Genomic DNA, 13,886 nt, shown 5'->3' on the forward strand with positions numbered 1-13,886 from the left:
TCACTCCTATGCAACATACCACAAAATGCATCATGTTTTAAATCACAGAAGTAAGCTGTGTTCATTTTGGTTTCATTGCACTGACACTCTCTACTTCTGTCTTTCAGGATTGCGCCATAGATGCCGCCAAAGGCCCAGTTTCTTATGTCCTCGAAAGGGACAGGCACAATTTGGAGGTGAGCGTGGGAACACTTTGAGTGGCGCCATTGTTCCTTTTCTTCAGATTATTGTCTATTCTGATGTTCAATGGCTTCCCAGGGTTTCAGATAGAAGTATTTTCTATAGGTGTGTGAAATGGCAGAAATCCATTCTGTTTTTGTTCTGTTTTCAGGTGCGCCCTCCCCCCTCCATTCTGTTTTCAGGATGTTTTCATGAGATTAGGATGGGGTGTGTTTGGATTCTTAATTCAGAATTCAGAATTCGGAATTCCGTTTCCCCCTCCATTCTGTTTTTGGGAAGTTTCCAGAAGATTAGGATGGGAGGTTTGGATTCGTAATTCAGAAGCCGGAATTCCGTTTCCCCCTCCGTTCTATTTTCAGGAAGTTTCCGGGAGATTAGGATGGGAGGCGTTGGGATTCGTAATTCAGAACCTAAAATTCTGTTTCCCCCTCCATTCTGTTTTCAGGAAGTTTCTGGGAGATTAGGATGGAAGGCGTTTGGATTCTTAATTCAAAAACCAGAATTCCATTTCCCCCTCCATTCTGTTTTCAGGAAGTTTCTGGAAGATTAGGATGGAAGAAGTTTGGATTAATTCAGAACCCAGAATTCCGTTTCCCCCTCCTTTCTGTTTTCAGGAAGTTTCTGGGAGATAGGATGGAAGAAGTTTGGATTCTTAATTCAGAACCCAGAATTCCATTTCCCCCTTCGTTCTGTTTACAAGAAGATTTTGGGAGATTAGGATGGGAGGCGTTTGGATACTTAATTCAGACCCCCGGAATTCCATTTCTCCCTTTCTTCTGTTTTCAGGAAGTTTCCAGGAGACAGGATGGAAGAAGTTTGGATTCTTAATTCAGAAACCAGAATTCTGTTTCCCCCTCCTTTCTGTTTTCAGAAAGTTTCCTGGAGATTAGGATGTGAGGCGTTTGGATTCTTAATTCAGAACCCGGAATTCCGTTTCCCCCTCCATTCTGTTTTCAGGAAGCATCCAAGAGATTAGGATGGGAGGCGTTTGGATTCTTAATTCAGAACCCAAAATTCCATTTCCCCCTCCATTCTGTTTTCAGGAAGTTTCCAGGAGGTTAGGATGGGAGGCGTTTGGATTCTTAATTCAGAACCCGGAATTCCGTTTCCCTCTCCGTTCCGTTTTCAGGAAGTTTCCAGGAGATTAGGATGGGAGGTGTTCGGATTCTTAATTCAGAACCCGGAATTCTGCAAATTATTATTAACTTCCTCATATAATGCTTTTTTATATTGTACTTGTGTTTCTATGGTATTGAATTTTGCCTTGTAAACCACCTCGAGGGGCGGTATACAAATACAGTAAATAATAATAATAATAATAATAATAATAATAATAATATATTTAAAATTAATATTTTTTGAAAACTGCGAAACAGCGAGTCCGCTAAAAGTGAACCGCGAAGTAGCGAGAAAACAAAGTATCACTGTTTTCCACATTGTTTGTTTCAGATCCTTTGTGCTCACAACAACAATGGGCCCAACAAGGAAATTGATCTGAAATCAAAGACTTGGTCAGACTTTTGCCCTGATCGCAGTGCAAGAGGCCCAGGAAGTGAAGCGGAGCAGACATTCCTTGCTAATAGTGATCCTCACCATGATGCAAGAAGAGGTGATGTTTCAATTAGATCTTAAATGCATTAAAATGGGTGGAGAAAGGGATTTTCCCTTGGTCCTTCACCTCTTTGGTCCTTCACCTCTTATGTCACATCCCATTATGTCTTGTGGTTGTGTGTCCTCAAGTCATTTGGATTTATGTATTGTCGAAGGCTTTCATGGATGGAATCAGTGGGTTGCTGTGAGTTTTCCGGGCTATATGGTTGTGTTCCAGCAGCATTCTCTACTAACGTTTTTACATTACGATTCATAACAGTACCTACCTTGGGAGCCACCTCTCCACCAAAGTCAACATTGACACTGAAATACAACACCGCCTGAGCTCTGCGAGTGCAGCATTTTTCCAAATGAAGCAGAGAGTGTTTGAGGACCGGGACATCTGTAGGGATACCAAGGTGCTTGTTTATAAAGCTACTAGCCGTCCCCTGCCACGCATTGCTGTGGCCGTCATGGGGGTTCTGTGTGGGAGGTTTGGCCCAATTCTATCGTTGGTGGGGTTCAGAATGCTCTGTGATTGTAGGTGAACTATAAATCCCAGCAACGACAACTCCCAAATGTCAAGATTCTATTTTCCCCAAACTCCACCAGTGTTCACATTTGGGCATATTGAGTATCCGTGCCAAGTTTGGTCCAGATCAATCATTGTTTGAGTCCACAGTGATCTCTGGATGTAGGTGAACTAGAACTCCAAAACCAAAGGACACTGCCCACCAAACCCTTCCAGTATTTTTTGTTGGTCATGGGAGAACTGTGTGCCAAGTTTGGTTCAATTCCATCATTGGTGGGGTTCAGAATGCTCTTTGATTATAGGTGAACTATAAATCCCAGCAACTACAACTCCCAAATGACAAGATCATAATTTTTGAGTGATGGTCACTCCTTGTATAGTGAGATGTTTTGTTGCCAAATTTGGTGTGATTTCGTTGATTGGTTCTTTTGTTTTTAAGGTACTCATTATGCACAGAGCATTTTTATATATATAGATTGTCCCCCCAACCCTGCTATACACCTGTGAAACATGGACCGTCTAAAGACATCACATGCAACTCCTGGAATGATTCCATCAGCGCTGCCTCCGGAAAATCCTACAAATCTTTTGGGAAGACAAAGAGACAAATATCAGCGTGCTGGAAGAAGCAAAGACCACCAGCACTGAAGCAATGGTCCTCCTCCATCAACTCCGCTGGACCGGCCACATTGTCCAGATGCCTGACCACCGTCTCCCAAAGCAGTTGCTCTACTCCGAACTCAAGAACGGAAAATGGGATGTTGGAGGACAGGAAGAGAGATTGAAAGGTGGGCTCAAAGCCAACCTTAAAATCTCTGGCATAGACACTGAGAACTGGGAAGCCCTGGCCTGTGAGTGCTCCAGCTGGAGGTTAGCTGTGACCAGCAGTGCTGTAGAAATTGAAGAGGCATGAATGGAGGGCGAAAGAGAGAAACATGCCAAGAGGAAGGTGCATCAAGCCAACCCCAACCAGGACCACCTTCCACCTGGAAACCAATGCCCTCACTGCGGAAGAAGATGAAGATCAAGAATAGGGCTCCATAGTCACCTACGGACCCACCCTGGAAGATTATCCCACTCGGACAATGAGGGATCGCCTAAGTAAGTAAGCATAAAAGTAGCAAAATTACAGTTATGTAGCAACGAAAACACTGGTTTACACAGGGTTGTTGTAGGTTTTTCCGGGCTATATGGCCATGTTCTAGAGGCATATTTTCTCCTGACGTTTCGCCTGCATCTATGGCAAGCATCCTCAGAGGTAATGAGGTCTGTTGGAAGTAGGAAAAAGGGTTTATATATCTGTGGAATGACCAGGGTGAGACAAAGGACTTTTGTCTGCTGGAGCTAGGTGTGAATGTTTCAACTGACCACCTTGATTAGCATACAATGGCCTGACTGTGCCTGGAGCCAGATTTTGTTCAATTTCATGGTTTCCTCCTTTCTGTTGGAATTGTCCACATGCTTGTGGATTTCAATGGCTTCTCTGTGTAGTCTGACATGGTGGTTGTGAGAGTGGTCCAGCATTTCTGTGTTCTCAAATAATATGCTGTGTCCATGTTGGTTCATCAAGTGCTCTGCTATGGCTGACTTCTCTGGTTGAAGTAGTCTGCAGTGCCTTTCATGTTCCTTGATTCGTGTTTGGGTGCTCTCACAACCACCATGTCAGACTACACAGAGAAGCCATTGAAATCCACAAGCATGTGGACAATTTCAACAGAAAGGAGGAAACCATGAAAATGAACAAAATCTGGCTACCAGTATTAAAAAACTCTAAAATTGCAACAGCACAACAACAGAGAGGAAACAGGCAGGGACATCTAATTACTACGCCTGGGTAACAACGCAAAAATTTGTTTCTAAAATCGATTTGTATTTGGGGTTTTTTTTTTTGTTTCGATATTTAAAATAATTACAAAATTTTCCCTTTAAAAAGTTCGGTATTTATGAAATTTCGTTAATATTTACAAAACATTTTGTAAAGATGGCGCCCTTTTTTTTCAATATTTTTTAAATATTTTTTTTAATTTAATTATTAATTTAGTAGAATAGGGAGGAGAAATTATTATTAAGGAGGGAAGGCAGGCACTCACTCTGGCGGGCCCTCAAGCGCTGCCGCCGAGTCGGGCCCGGCTCCTCCGAAGCAATGCGAAATTGGGAGAAGGGCTCCCCAAAGGCCATCTAGCCCAGCCCTCCGCTAAGGAATTGGGAGAATGAAGCACACCCACCGCAAAGGTGAGGAAGGAGGGACGGGCCGCCTTCCCACTGAGGGTCGCTCGCCCTCTCGCTCGCTTGCTCAGCCGGCGCCTTCCCCGCCCTCTCCTCCTCCTCCTCCTCCTCCTCCTCTTTCAGGCTCTGCCTCTGACTGGCTGAGAGGAGAGAGAGGAGAGCTCCCAGCAAGCATCTAGCCAAGCCATCTTACGTATTTCCGAAATGGACGGAAATACAAAAATTTTTGGCGCATGCCGTTTCGATATTTAAAAACACTTCCAGGTTTAAAAGTAAGTTTTGTAATCGTTTTGTAATTGCTAAAATTAACGAATATTTAACGAATTACAAAATTAACGAACGAAACTGCCCAGGCCTACTAATTACCTCTCAACAAGAGTTTGCTCCAGGCACAGTCAGCCCATTATATGCTAATCAAGGTGATCAGTTGAAACATTCACACCTAGCTCCAGCAGACAAGAGTCCTTTGTCTCACCCTGGTCATTAGCATACAATGGGCTGACTGTGCCTGGAGCAAACTCTTGTTGAGAGGTAATTAGATGTCCCTAATTACTAATACTGGTAGCCAGATTTTGTTCATTTTCATGGTTTCCTCCTTTCTATTGAAATTGTCCACATGTTTGTGTATTTCAATGGCTTCTCTGTGTAGTCTGACATGGTGGTTGTGAGAGCACCCAAACACGAATCAAGGAACATGAAAGGCACTGCAGACTACTTCAACCAGAGAAGTCAGCCATAGCAGAGCACTTGATGAACCAACATGGACACAGCATATTTTTGGAGAACAAGAAATGCTGGACCACTCTCACAACCACCATGTCAGGCTACACAGAGAAGCCATTGAAATCCACAAGCATGTGGACAATTCCAACAGAAAGGAGGAAACCATGAAATTGAACAAAATCTGGCTCCAGGCACAGTCGGGCCATTGTATGCTAGGAAGCGGTCTGCAAACACTTAGAAACAAATGCAGTCATCGCTAATAGTCAACATGGATTTATCAAAAACAAGTCATGCCAGACTCGTCTGATCTCTTTCTTCAATAGAGCTACAAGCTGGGTAGATGCGGGGAATGCCGTGGATGGAGCGTACCTGGATTTCAGTAAGTCCTTCGACAAGGTCCCCCATGACCTTCTGGCAAGGAAACTAGTCCAATGTGGGCTAGGCAAAACTACAGTGAGGTGGATCTGTAATTGGTTAAGTGGACGAACACAGAGAGTGCTCACTAATGCTTCCTCTTCATCTTGGAAAGAAGTGACGAGCGGAGTGCCACAAGCAGGGTTCCGTCCTGGGCCCGGTCCTGTTCAACATCTTTATTAATGACTTAGATGAAGGGCTAGAAGGCATGATCATCAAGTTTGCAGACGACACCAAATTGGGAGGGAGAGCCAATAGTCCAGAGGACAGGAGCAGAATTCAAAACGATCTTGACAGATTAGAGAGATGGGCCAAAACTAACAAAATGAAGTTCAACAGTGACAAATGCAAGATACTCCACTTTGGCAGAAAAAATGAAATGCAAAGATACAGAATGGGGGACAATGCCTGGCTCAGGGGAGCAGTACGTGTGAAAAAGATCTTGGAGTCCTCGTGGACAAGTTAAACATGAGCCAACAATGTGATGTGGCGGCAAAAAAAGCCAATGGGATTTTGGTCTGCATCAATAGGAGCATAGTGTCTAGATCTAAGGAAGTAATGCTACCCCTCTATTCTGCTTTGGTTATACCACATCTGGAATATTGTGTCCAATTCTGGGCACCACAATTCAAGAGAGATATTGACAAGCTGGAATGTGTCCAGAGGAGGGAGACTAAAATGATCAAGGGTCTGGAGAACAAGCCCTATGAGGAGCGGCTTAGGGAACTGGGCATGTTTAGCCTGAAGAAGAGAAGGCTGAGAGGAGATATGATAGCCATGTATAAATATGTAAGAGGAAGCCACAGGGAGGAGGGAGCAAGCTTGTTTTCTGCTTCCTTGGAGACTAGGACGCGGAACAATGGCTTCAAACTACAAGAGAGGAGATTCTATCTGAACATTAGGAAGAACTTCCTGACTGTGAGAGCCGTTCAGCAGTGGAACTCTCTGCCCCGGAGTGTGGTGGAGGCTCCTTCTTTAGAAGCTTTTAAGCAGAGGCTGGATGGCCATCTGTCAGGGGTGATTTGAGTGCGGTATTCCTGCTTCTTGGCAGAATGGGGTTGGACTGGATGGCCCATGAGGTCTCTTTCAACTCTTTGATTCTATGATTCTATAATCAAGGTGGTCAGTTGAAACATTCACACCTAGCCCCAGCAGACAAAAGTCCTTTGTCTCACCCTAGTCATTCCACAGATATATAAACCCTTTTTCCTACTTCCAACAGACCTCACTACCTCTGAGGATGCTTGCCATAGATGCAGGCGAAACGTCAGGAGAAAATATGCCTCTAGAACATGGCCCTATAGCCCGGAAAAACCTACAACAACCCAGTGATTCCGGCCATGAAAGCCTTTGACAATACACTGGTTTACACATTTTCCCCCGAAACAATAATGTCCACTAGAGGGAGTGGGGCACATTTCCACCGCATTTTGCACTAAGGTAGGTTTTTCTGAAACGAGGACTGAATGGGAAATGACTTCCACTTACTTCATTTTGCCATAAAAAAATAGACTGTTACTTGATTGAAAATGGTCTAGAAAAGCCTCCAAATGTGGCATTTAGGGACAAAACTACGGTGAGGTGGATCTGTAATTGGTTAAGTGGACGAACGCAGAGAGTGCTCACTAATGCTTCCTCTTCATCCTGGAAAGAAGTGACAAGTGGAGTGCCGCAGGGTTCCGTCCTGGGCCCGGTCCTGTTCAGCATCTTTATTAATGACTTAGATGAAGGGCTAGAAGGCATGATCATCAAGTTTGCAGACGACACCAAATTGGGAGGGAGAGCCAATAGTCCAGAGGACAGGAGCAGAATTCAAAACGATCTTGACAGATTAGAGAGATGGGCCAAAACTAACAAAATGAAGTTCAACAGTGACAAATGCAAGATACTCCACTTTGGCAGAAAAAATGAAATGCAAAGATACAGAATGGGGGTAAATGCCTGGCTCGAGAGCAGTACGTGTGAAAAAGATCTTGGAGTCCTCGTGGACAACAAGTTAAACATGAGCCAACAATGTGATGTGGCGGCAAAAAAAGCCAATGGGATTTTGGCCTGCATCAATAGGAGCCTAGTGTCTAGATCTAAGGAAGTAATGCTACCCCTCTATTCTGCTTTGGTTAGACCACATCTGGAATATTGTGTCCAATTCTGGGCACCACAATTCAAGAGAGATATTGACAAGCTGGAATGTGTCCAGAGGAGGGCAACTAAAATGATCAAGGGTCTGGAGAACAAGCCCTATGAGGAGCGGCTTAGGGAACTGGGCATGTTTAGCCTGAAGAAGAGAAGGCTGAGAGGAGATATGATAGCCATGTATAAATATGTGAGAGGAAGCTACAAGGAGGAGGGAGCAAGCTTGTTTTCTGCTTCCTTGGAGACTAGGGCGCGGAGCAATGGCTTCAAACTACAAGAGAGGAGATTCCATCTGAACATGAGGAAGAACTTCCTGACTGTGAGAGCCGTTCAGCAGTGGAACTCTCTGCCCCGGAGTGTGGTGGAGGCTCCTTCTTTGGAAGCTTTTAAGCAGAGGCTGGATGGCCATTTGTCAGGGGTGATTTGATTGCAATATTCCTGCTTCTTGGCAGAATGGGGTTGGACTGGATGGCCCATGAGGTCTCTTCCAACTCTTTGATTTTATGATTCTATGATTCTAAGACAATGCAATGCATTTTTTTGGTAGGAGCAGATAAGGTGGAGAGAGGTGCTTCCACAGTTGATCAGCCCTGTTCCCTGCCCTCTTGCACATTTCAAAGTGAGCGGGAAGTACCCCTCGGCTGTGATCATTCCATCGTTTCAGGGACACAGGGTTGTCTGCCCTTACCTTCACCTGATGTGGATTAAATGTGTTTGCTTTGTCTGTTACTGACTGTAAAAGCAGTCTGTATCTCCATGTCACACTGTGGGGGGTTCTGTGAATCCCAACCTGACCCTTGGATGAATAATCCCTCTTCTCTGTGTTAAGGAGAGTTTTGATGTTGTGCTGTGACCCACTTCGTGTTGGAAGTGAATTATTTTATTTATCGTGTCAGGAGCAACCAGACAGTTGTATACATTTTTAACAAAACAAACAAACAGACAAAACACAAAGTTTGCAAGCTTGGTAGTTGGTTAAATGTCCTTTGACCAGTATCTGGCCACTTGGAGTGCCTCTGGTGTTGCCGCAAGAAGGTCCTCCATGGTGCATGTGGCAAGGCTCAGGTTGCATTGCAGCAGGTGGTCAGTGGTTTGCTCTTCTCCGCACTCGCATGTTGTGGATTCCACTTTGTAGCCCCATTTCTTGAGGTTGGCTCTGCATCTCGTGGTGCCAGAGCGCAGTCTGTTCAGCGCCTTCCAAGTCGCCCAGTCTTCTGTGTGCCCAGGGGGGAGTCTCTCATTTGGTACCAGCCATTGGTTGAGGTTCTGGGTTTGAGCCTGCCACTTTTGGACTCTCACTTGCTGAGGCGTTCCAGCGAGTGTCTCTGTAGATCTTAGAAAACTATTTCTTGGTTTAAGTCGTTGACGTGCTGGCTGATACCCAAACAAGGGATGAGCTGGAGATGTCTCTGCCTTGGTCCTTTCACTATTGGCTGCTACTTCCCGGCAGATGTCAGGTGGTGTGATACCAGCTAAACAGTGTAATTTCTCCAGTGGTGTAGGGTGCAGACACACCGTGATAATGCGACATGTCTCATTAAGAGCCACATCCACTGTTTTAGTGTGGTGAGATGTGTTCCACACTGGGCATGCATACTCAGCAGCAGAGTAGCATAACGCAAGGGCAGATGTCTTCACTGTGTCTGTTTGTGATCCCCAGGTTGTGCCAGTCAGCTTTTGTATGATATTGTTTCTAGCACCCACTTTTTGCTTGATATTCAGGCAGTGCTTCTTGTAGGTCAGAGTGTAGTCCAGAGTGACTCCCAAGTACTTGGGTGTGCTGCAATGCTCCAGTGGGATTCCTTCCCAGGTCATCCTCAGAGCTCGGGATGCTTGTCTGTTCTTGAGGTGAAAAGCACATGTCTGTGTTTTAGATGGATTAGGGATCAGCTGGTTTTCCCTGTAATAGACAGTAAGAGCATCTAGAGCTTCGGAGAGCTTCTGTTCAACCATCTCAAAGCTCCCTGCTTGAGCAGTAATGGCATGATCATCAGCATAGATGAAGCTCTCTGTCCCTTCTGGCAGTGGCTGGTCATTTGTTTAAATGTTGAACATGGATGGAGCAAGGACACTTCCCCGAGGCAGGGCGTTCTTCTGTTTCCTCCATCTGCTTCTCTGACCCTGGAACTCAACAAAAAAGCTCCTGTTTTGTAGCAGATTTCCTATGAAGTGGGTGAGGTGGTAATCCTTTGTGATACTATACATTTTTTTTCAGGAGGTAGCTTAGGCGATCCCTCGTAGTCCGAGTAGGATTGTCCTCCAAGTTTGGTGTCTTCTCCCGAAGTGAGGGCATCACTTTCCAGGTGGAAGGCGGTCCCGGTCGGGGTTGGCTTGATGCACCTTCCTCTTGGCATGTTTCTCTCTTTCGCCCTCCATTCGTACCTCTTCAAATTTTAAAGCACTGCTGGTAACAGCTGGCCTCCAGTTAGAGCACTCAAGGGCCAGGGCTTCCCAGTTCTCAGTGTCTATGCCATAGCACTGAGTCATGGCAATTAAAGTGCAATCAAATTGCATTCATTCTGCAGTTTAGATGCTCCCTAAGGATGGAGAGCAGGGTCATCGCCAGGAAAGCAGCCAAAGCAGTATGACCAACGTTGCTTAGACCCAAAAGGCCAATAGCATCATGCAACATCCTTCCTCTGAAAGGACAAATGCTGAGTGCTCCTCTTTACTTGGTTTGAGGAAGGAGAAATGCTTGTCAGCAGGAGCAAAGCCACTCAAAAATCTACGCATGCAGCCAAAAGCTGGATGCAGCTGAAATGGGGCTGTTTTGTCCCACTGCATTGTTTTCCCAGCAGGATCCCCAGCCTGTCAACGGGATGCAAAACAAGTCTGAACAAACAAGTCTAAAGGGTGAAGGTCATCTTACGAGTGGCTTCCCATATCACTTCTCCCTTGTTCGGGTGTTTAAGACATGTCCGAAGTACCTGGGAAGCAGACAGACGAGCACACCATTCTGTAAATGTGCATTTAAAAGAAAAACGAATAAAATAAATGTGTCTCAAAAACAAACAAAAAAAAGCTCTTCAAAAGATGTTTAATAAGCACTTTGGGAGAGGACACACATGCCAACTACATGTAAGTAGTGAATATACAAAGCTTCTGGTGGCATCTAGCTGCTTCAGTGAGGTGTGCATCCACTCTGGGTTTTAGTCTGAACTTTCCAAGATACTGAAAGCTAGGCCCAAAGTAGGTTTAGGACTTTGGCTACAACTTTTAAAGTTTGGAGGAAACTTGGAATGGAATGGATGCTTTATATAAATGCAGGCAAAAGGTCAGGAGAGAATGCTACCACTAGCTTCTGGTGGCATCTAGCTGCTTCAGTGAGATGTGCATCCACTCTGGATTTTAGTCTGAACTTTCCAAGATATTGAAAGCTAGGCCCAAAGTAGGTTTAGGACTTTGGCTACAACTTTGAAAGTTTGGAGGAAACTTGGAATGGAATGGATGCTTTATATAAATGCAGGCAAAAGGTCAGGAGAGAATGCTGCCACTAGCTTCTGGTGGCATCTTGCTGCTTCAGTGAGGTGTGCATCCACTCTGGGTTTTAGTCTGAACTTTCCAAGATATTGAAAGCTAGGCCCAAAGAAGGTTTAGGACTTTGGCTCCAACTTTTAAAGTTTGGAGGAAACTTGGAATGGAGTGGATGCCTTATATAGATGCAGGTGAAACATCAGGAGAGAATGCTGCCACTAGCTTCTGGTTGCATCTAGCTGCTTCAGTGAGATGTGCATCCACTCTGGGTTTTAGTCTGAACTTTCCAAGATATTGAAAGCTAGGCCCAAAGAAGGTTTAGGAATTTGGCTCCAACTTTGAAAGTTTGGAGGAAACTTGGAATGGAATGGATGCTTTATATAAATGCAGGCGAAAGGTCAGGAGAGAATGCTGCCACTAGCTTCTGGTGGCATCTAGCTGCTTCAGTGAGATGTGCATCCACTCTGGGTTTTAGTCTGAACTTTCCAAGATACTGAAAGCTAGGCCCAAAGTGGGTTTAGGACTTTGGCTACAACTTTTAAAGTTGGGAGGAAAATTGGAATGGAATGAATGCCTTATATAGATGCAGGCGAAACGTCAGGAGAGAGTGCTTCTGGAACATGGCAATACAGCCCAGAAAACTCACAATAACCCAGTGATTCCAGCCATGAAAGCCTTCAACAATACATTGGAATGGATTCATTACCCCATCAATGATTCCTATATTTACCTTTGTATCCTTTGTTTTTGTTTGTTTGTGTGTTTGTTTGGGTTTTTTTTGGTATTCATTTCTCCAGGTCGTCCAGTTTGCAACAGCGAAGAACCCGGATCGCCTCCACATTCCTTTTCCTCCGTTCTCATGCCTGATTCGAGTGTGAATGGCAGGAGCACCTTGCCCTTTTGCAAAGAGCCAGAAGGCAAGCGGCAACCACCTCCAGAATTAGTACAACACTCTGTCCATCGTCTCACCAACAGCAACTGTCAGAAGAGTTGGTCAGAAAATAAATTAAAAGGTGAGATTATCTTTACTTTCTAAAGGATGAGTTTGAATTGGAACAGGATAGAATCATAGAATCTAAGAGTTGGAAGAGACCTCATGGGCCATCCAGTCCAACCCCATTCTGCCAAGAAGCAGGAATATTGCATTCAAATCACCCCTGACAAATGGCCATCCAGCCTCTGTTTAAAAGCTTCCAAAGAAGGAGCCTCCACCACACTCCGGGGCAGAGAGTTCCACTGCTGAACGGCTCTCACAGTCAGGAAGTTCTTCCTCATGTTCAGATGGAATCTCCTCTCTTGTAGTTTGAAGCCATTGTTCCATCGCGTCCTAGTCTCCAAGGAAGCAGAAAACAAGCTTGCTCCCTCCTCCCTGTGGCTTCCTCTCACATATTTATACATGGCTATCATATCTCCTCTCAGCCTTCTCTTCTTCAGGCTAAACATGCCCAGTTCCCTAAGCCGCTCCTCATAGGGCTTGTTCTCCAGACCCTTGATCATTTTAGTCGCCCTCCTCTGGACACATTCCAGCTTGTCAATATCTCTCTTGAATTGTGGTGCCCAGAATTGGACACAATATTCCAGGTGTGGTCTAACCAAAGCAGAATAGAGGGGTAGCATTACTTCCCTAGATCTAGACACTAGGCTCCTATTGATGCAGGCCGAAATCCCATTGGCTTTTTTTGCCGCCACATCACATTGTTGGCTCATGTTTAACTTGTTGTCCACGAGGACTCCAAGATCTTTTTCACACGTACTGCTCTCGAGCCAGGCATTGTCCCCCATTCTGTATCTTTGCATTTCGTTTTTTCTGCCAAAGTGGAGTCTCTTGCATTTGTCCCTGTTGAACTTCATTTTGTTAGTTTTGGCCCATCTCTCTAATCTGTCAAGATCGTTTTGAATTCTGCTCCTGTCCTCTGGACTATTGGCTCTCCCTCCCAATTTGGTGTCGTCTGCAAACTTGATGATCCTGCCTTCTAGCCCTTCATCTAAGTCATTAATAAAGATGTTGAACAGGACCGGGCCCAGGACGGAACCTTGCTTGTGGCACTCCACTCGTCACTTCTTTCCAAGATGAAGAGGAAGCATTAGTGAGCACTCTCTGTGTTCGTCCATTTAACCAATTACAGATCCACCTCACTATAGTTTTGCCTAGCCCGCATTGGACTAGTTTCCTTGCCAGAAGGTCATGGGGGACCTTGTCGAAGGCCTTCCTGAAATCCAGGTACGCTACATCCACGGCATTCCCCGCATCTACCCAGCTTGTAGCTCTATCGAAGAAAGAGATCAGATGAGTCTGGCATGATTTGTTTTTGATAAATCCATGTTGACTATTAGCGATGACCGCATTTGTTTCTAAGTGTTTGCAGACCGCTTCCTTAACAATCTTTTCCAGAATCTTGCCCGGTATCGACGTGAGGCTGACCGGACGGTAGTTGTTTGGGTCATCCTTTTTTCCCTTCTTGAAGATTGGGACCACATTGGCCCTCCTCCAATCTGCTGGAACTTCTCCCGTTCTCCAAGAACTCTCAAAGATGGTTGCCAACGGTTCCGAAATGACTTCCGCTAGTTCCTTCAATACTCTGGGGTGTAGTTGATCTGGCCCTGAAAGGGGACT

At 45.1% G+C, this 13,886-nt stretch overlaps 1 protein-coding gene across 1 annotated transcript in view; it reads left to right on the forward strand.

Moving 5' to 3' along the window:
- The window catches only part of LOC132783158 (receptor-interacting serine/threonine-protein kinase 2-like), a 41,659-nt gene that overhangs the window by 19,291 nt on the left and 8,482 nt on the right, over nucleotides 1-13,886 (forward strand). Inside the window, exons 9-11 of the mRNA XM_067471018.1 lie at nucleotides 108-176; nucleotides 1,630-1,789; nucleotides 12,070-12,285. Of these exons, the coding sequence (XP_067327119.1) occupies nucleotides 108-176; nucleotides 1,630-1,789; nucleotides 12,070-12,285 (445 nt within the window). The remainder of the gene's footprint in view (nucleotides 1-107; nucleotides 177-1,629; nucleotides 1,790-12,069; nucleotides 12,286-13,886) is intronic.

Source organism: Anolis sagrei, chromosome 8 (assembly GCF_037176765.1).
Source record: "Anolis sagrei isolate rAnoSag1 chromosome 8, rAnoSag1.mat, whole genome shotgun sequence".
NCBI classification, from domain to species: domain Eukaryota; kingdom Metazoa; phylum Chordata; class Lepidosauria; order Squamata; family Dactyloidae; genus Anolis; species Anolis sagrei.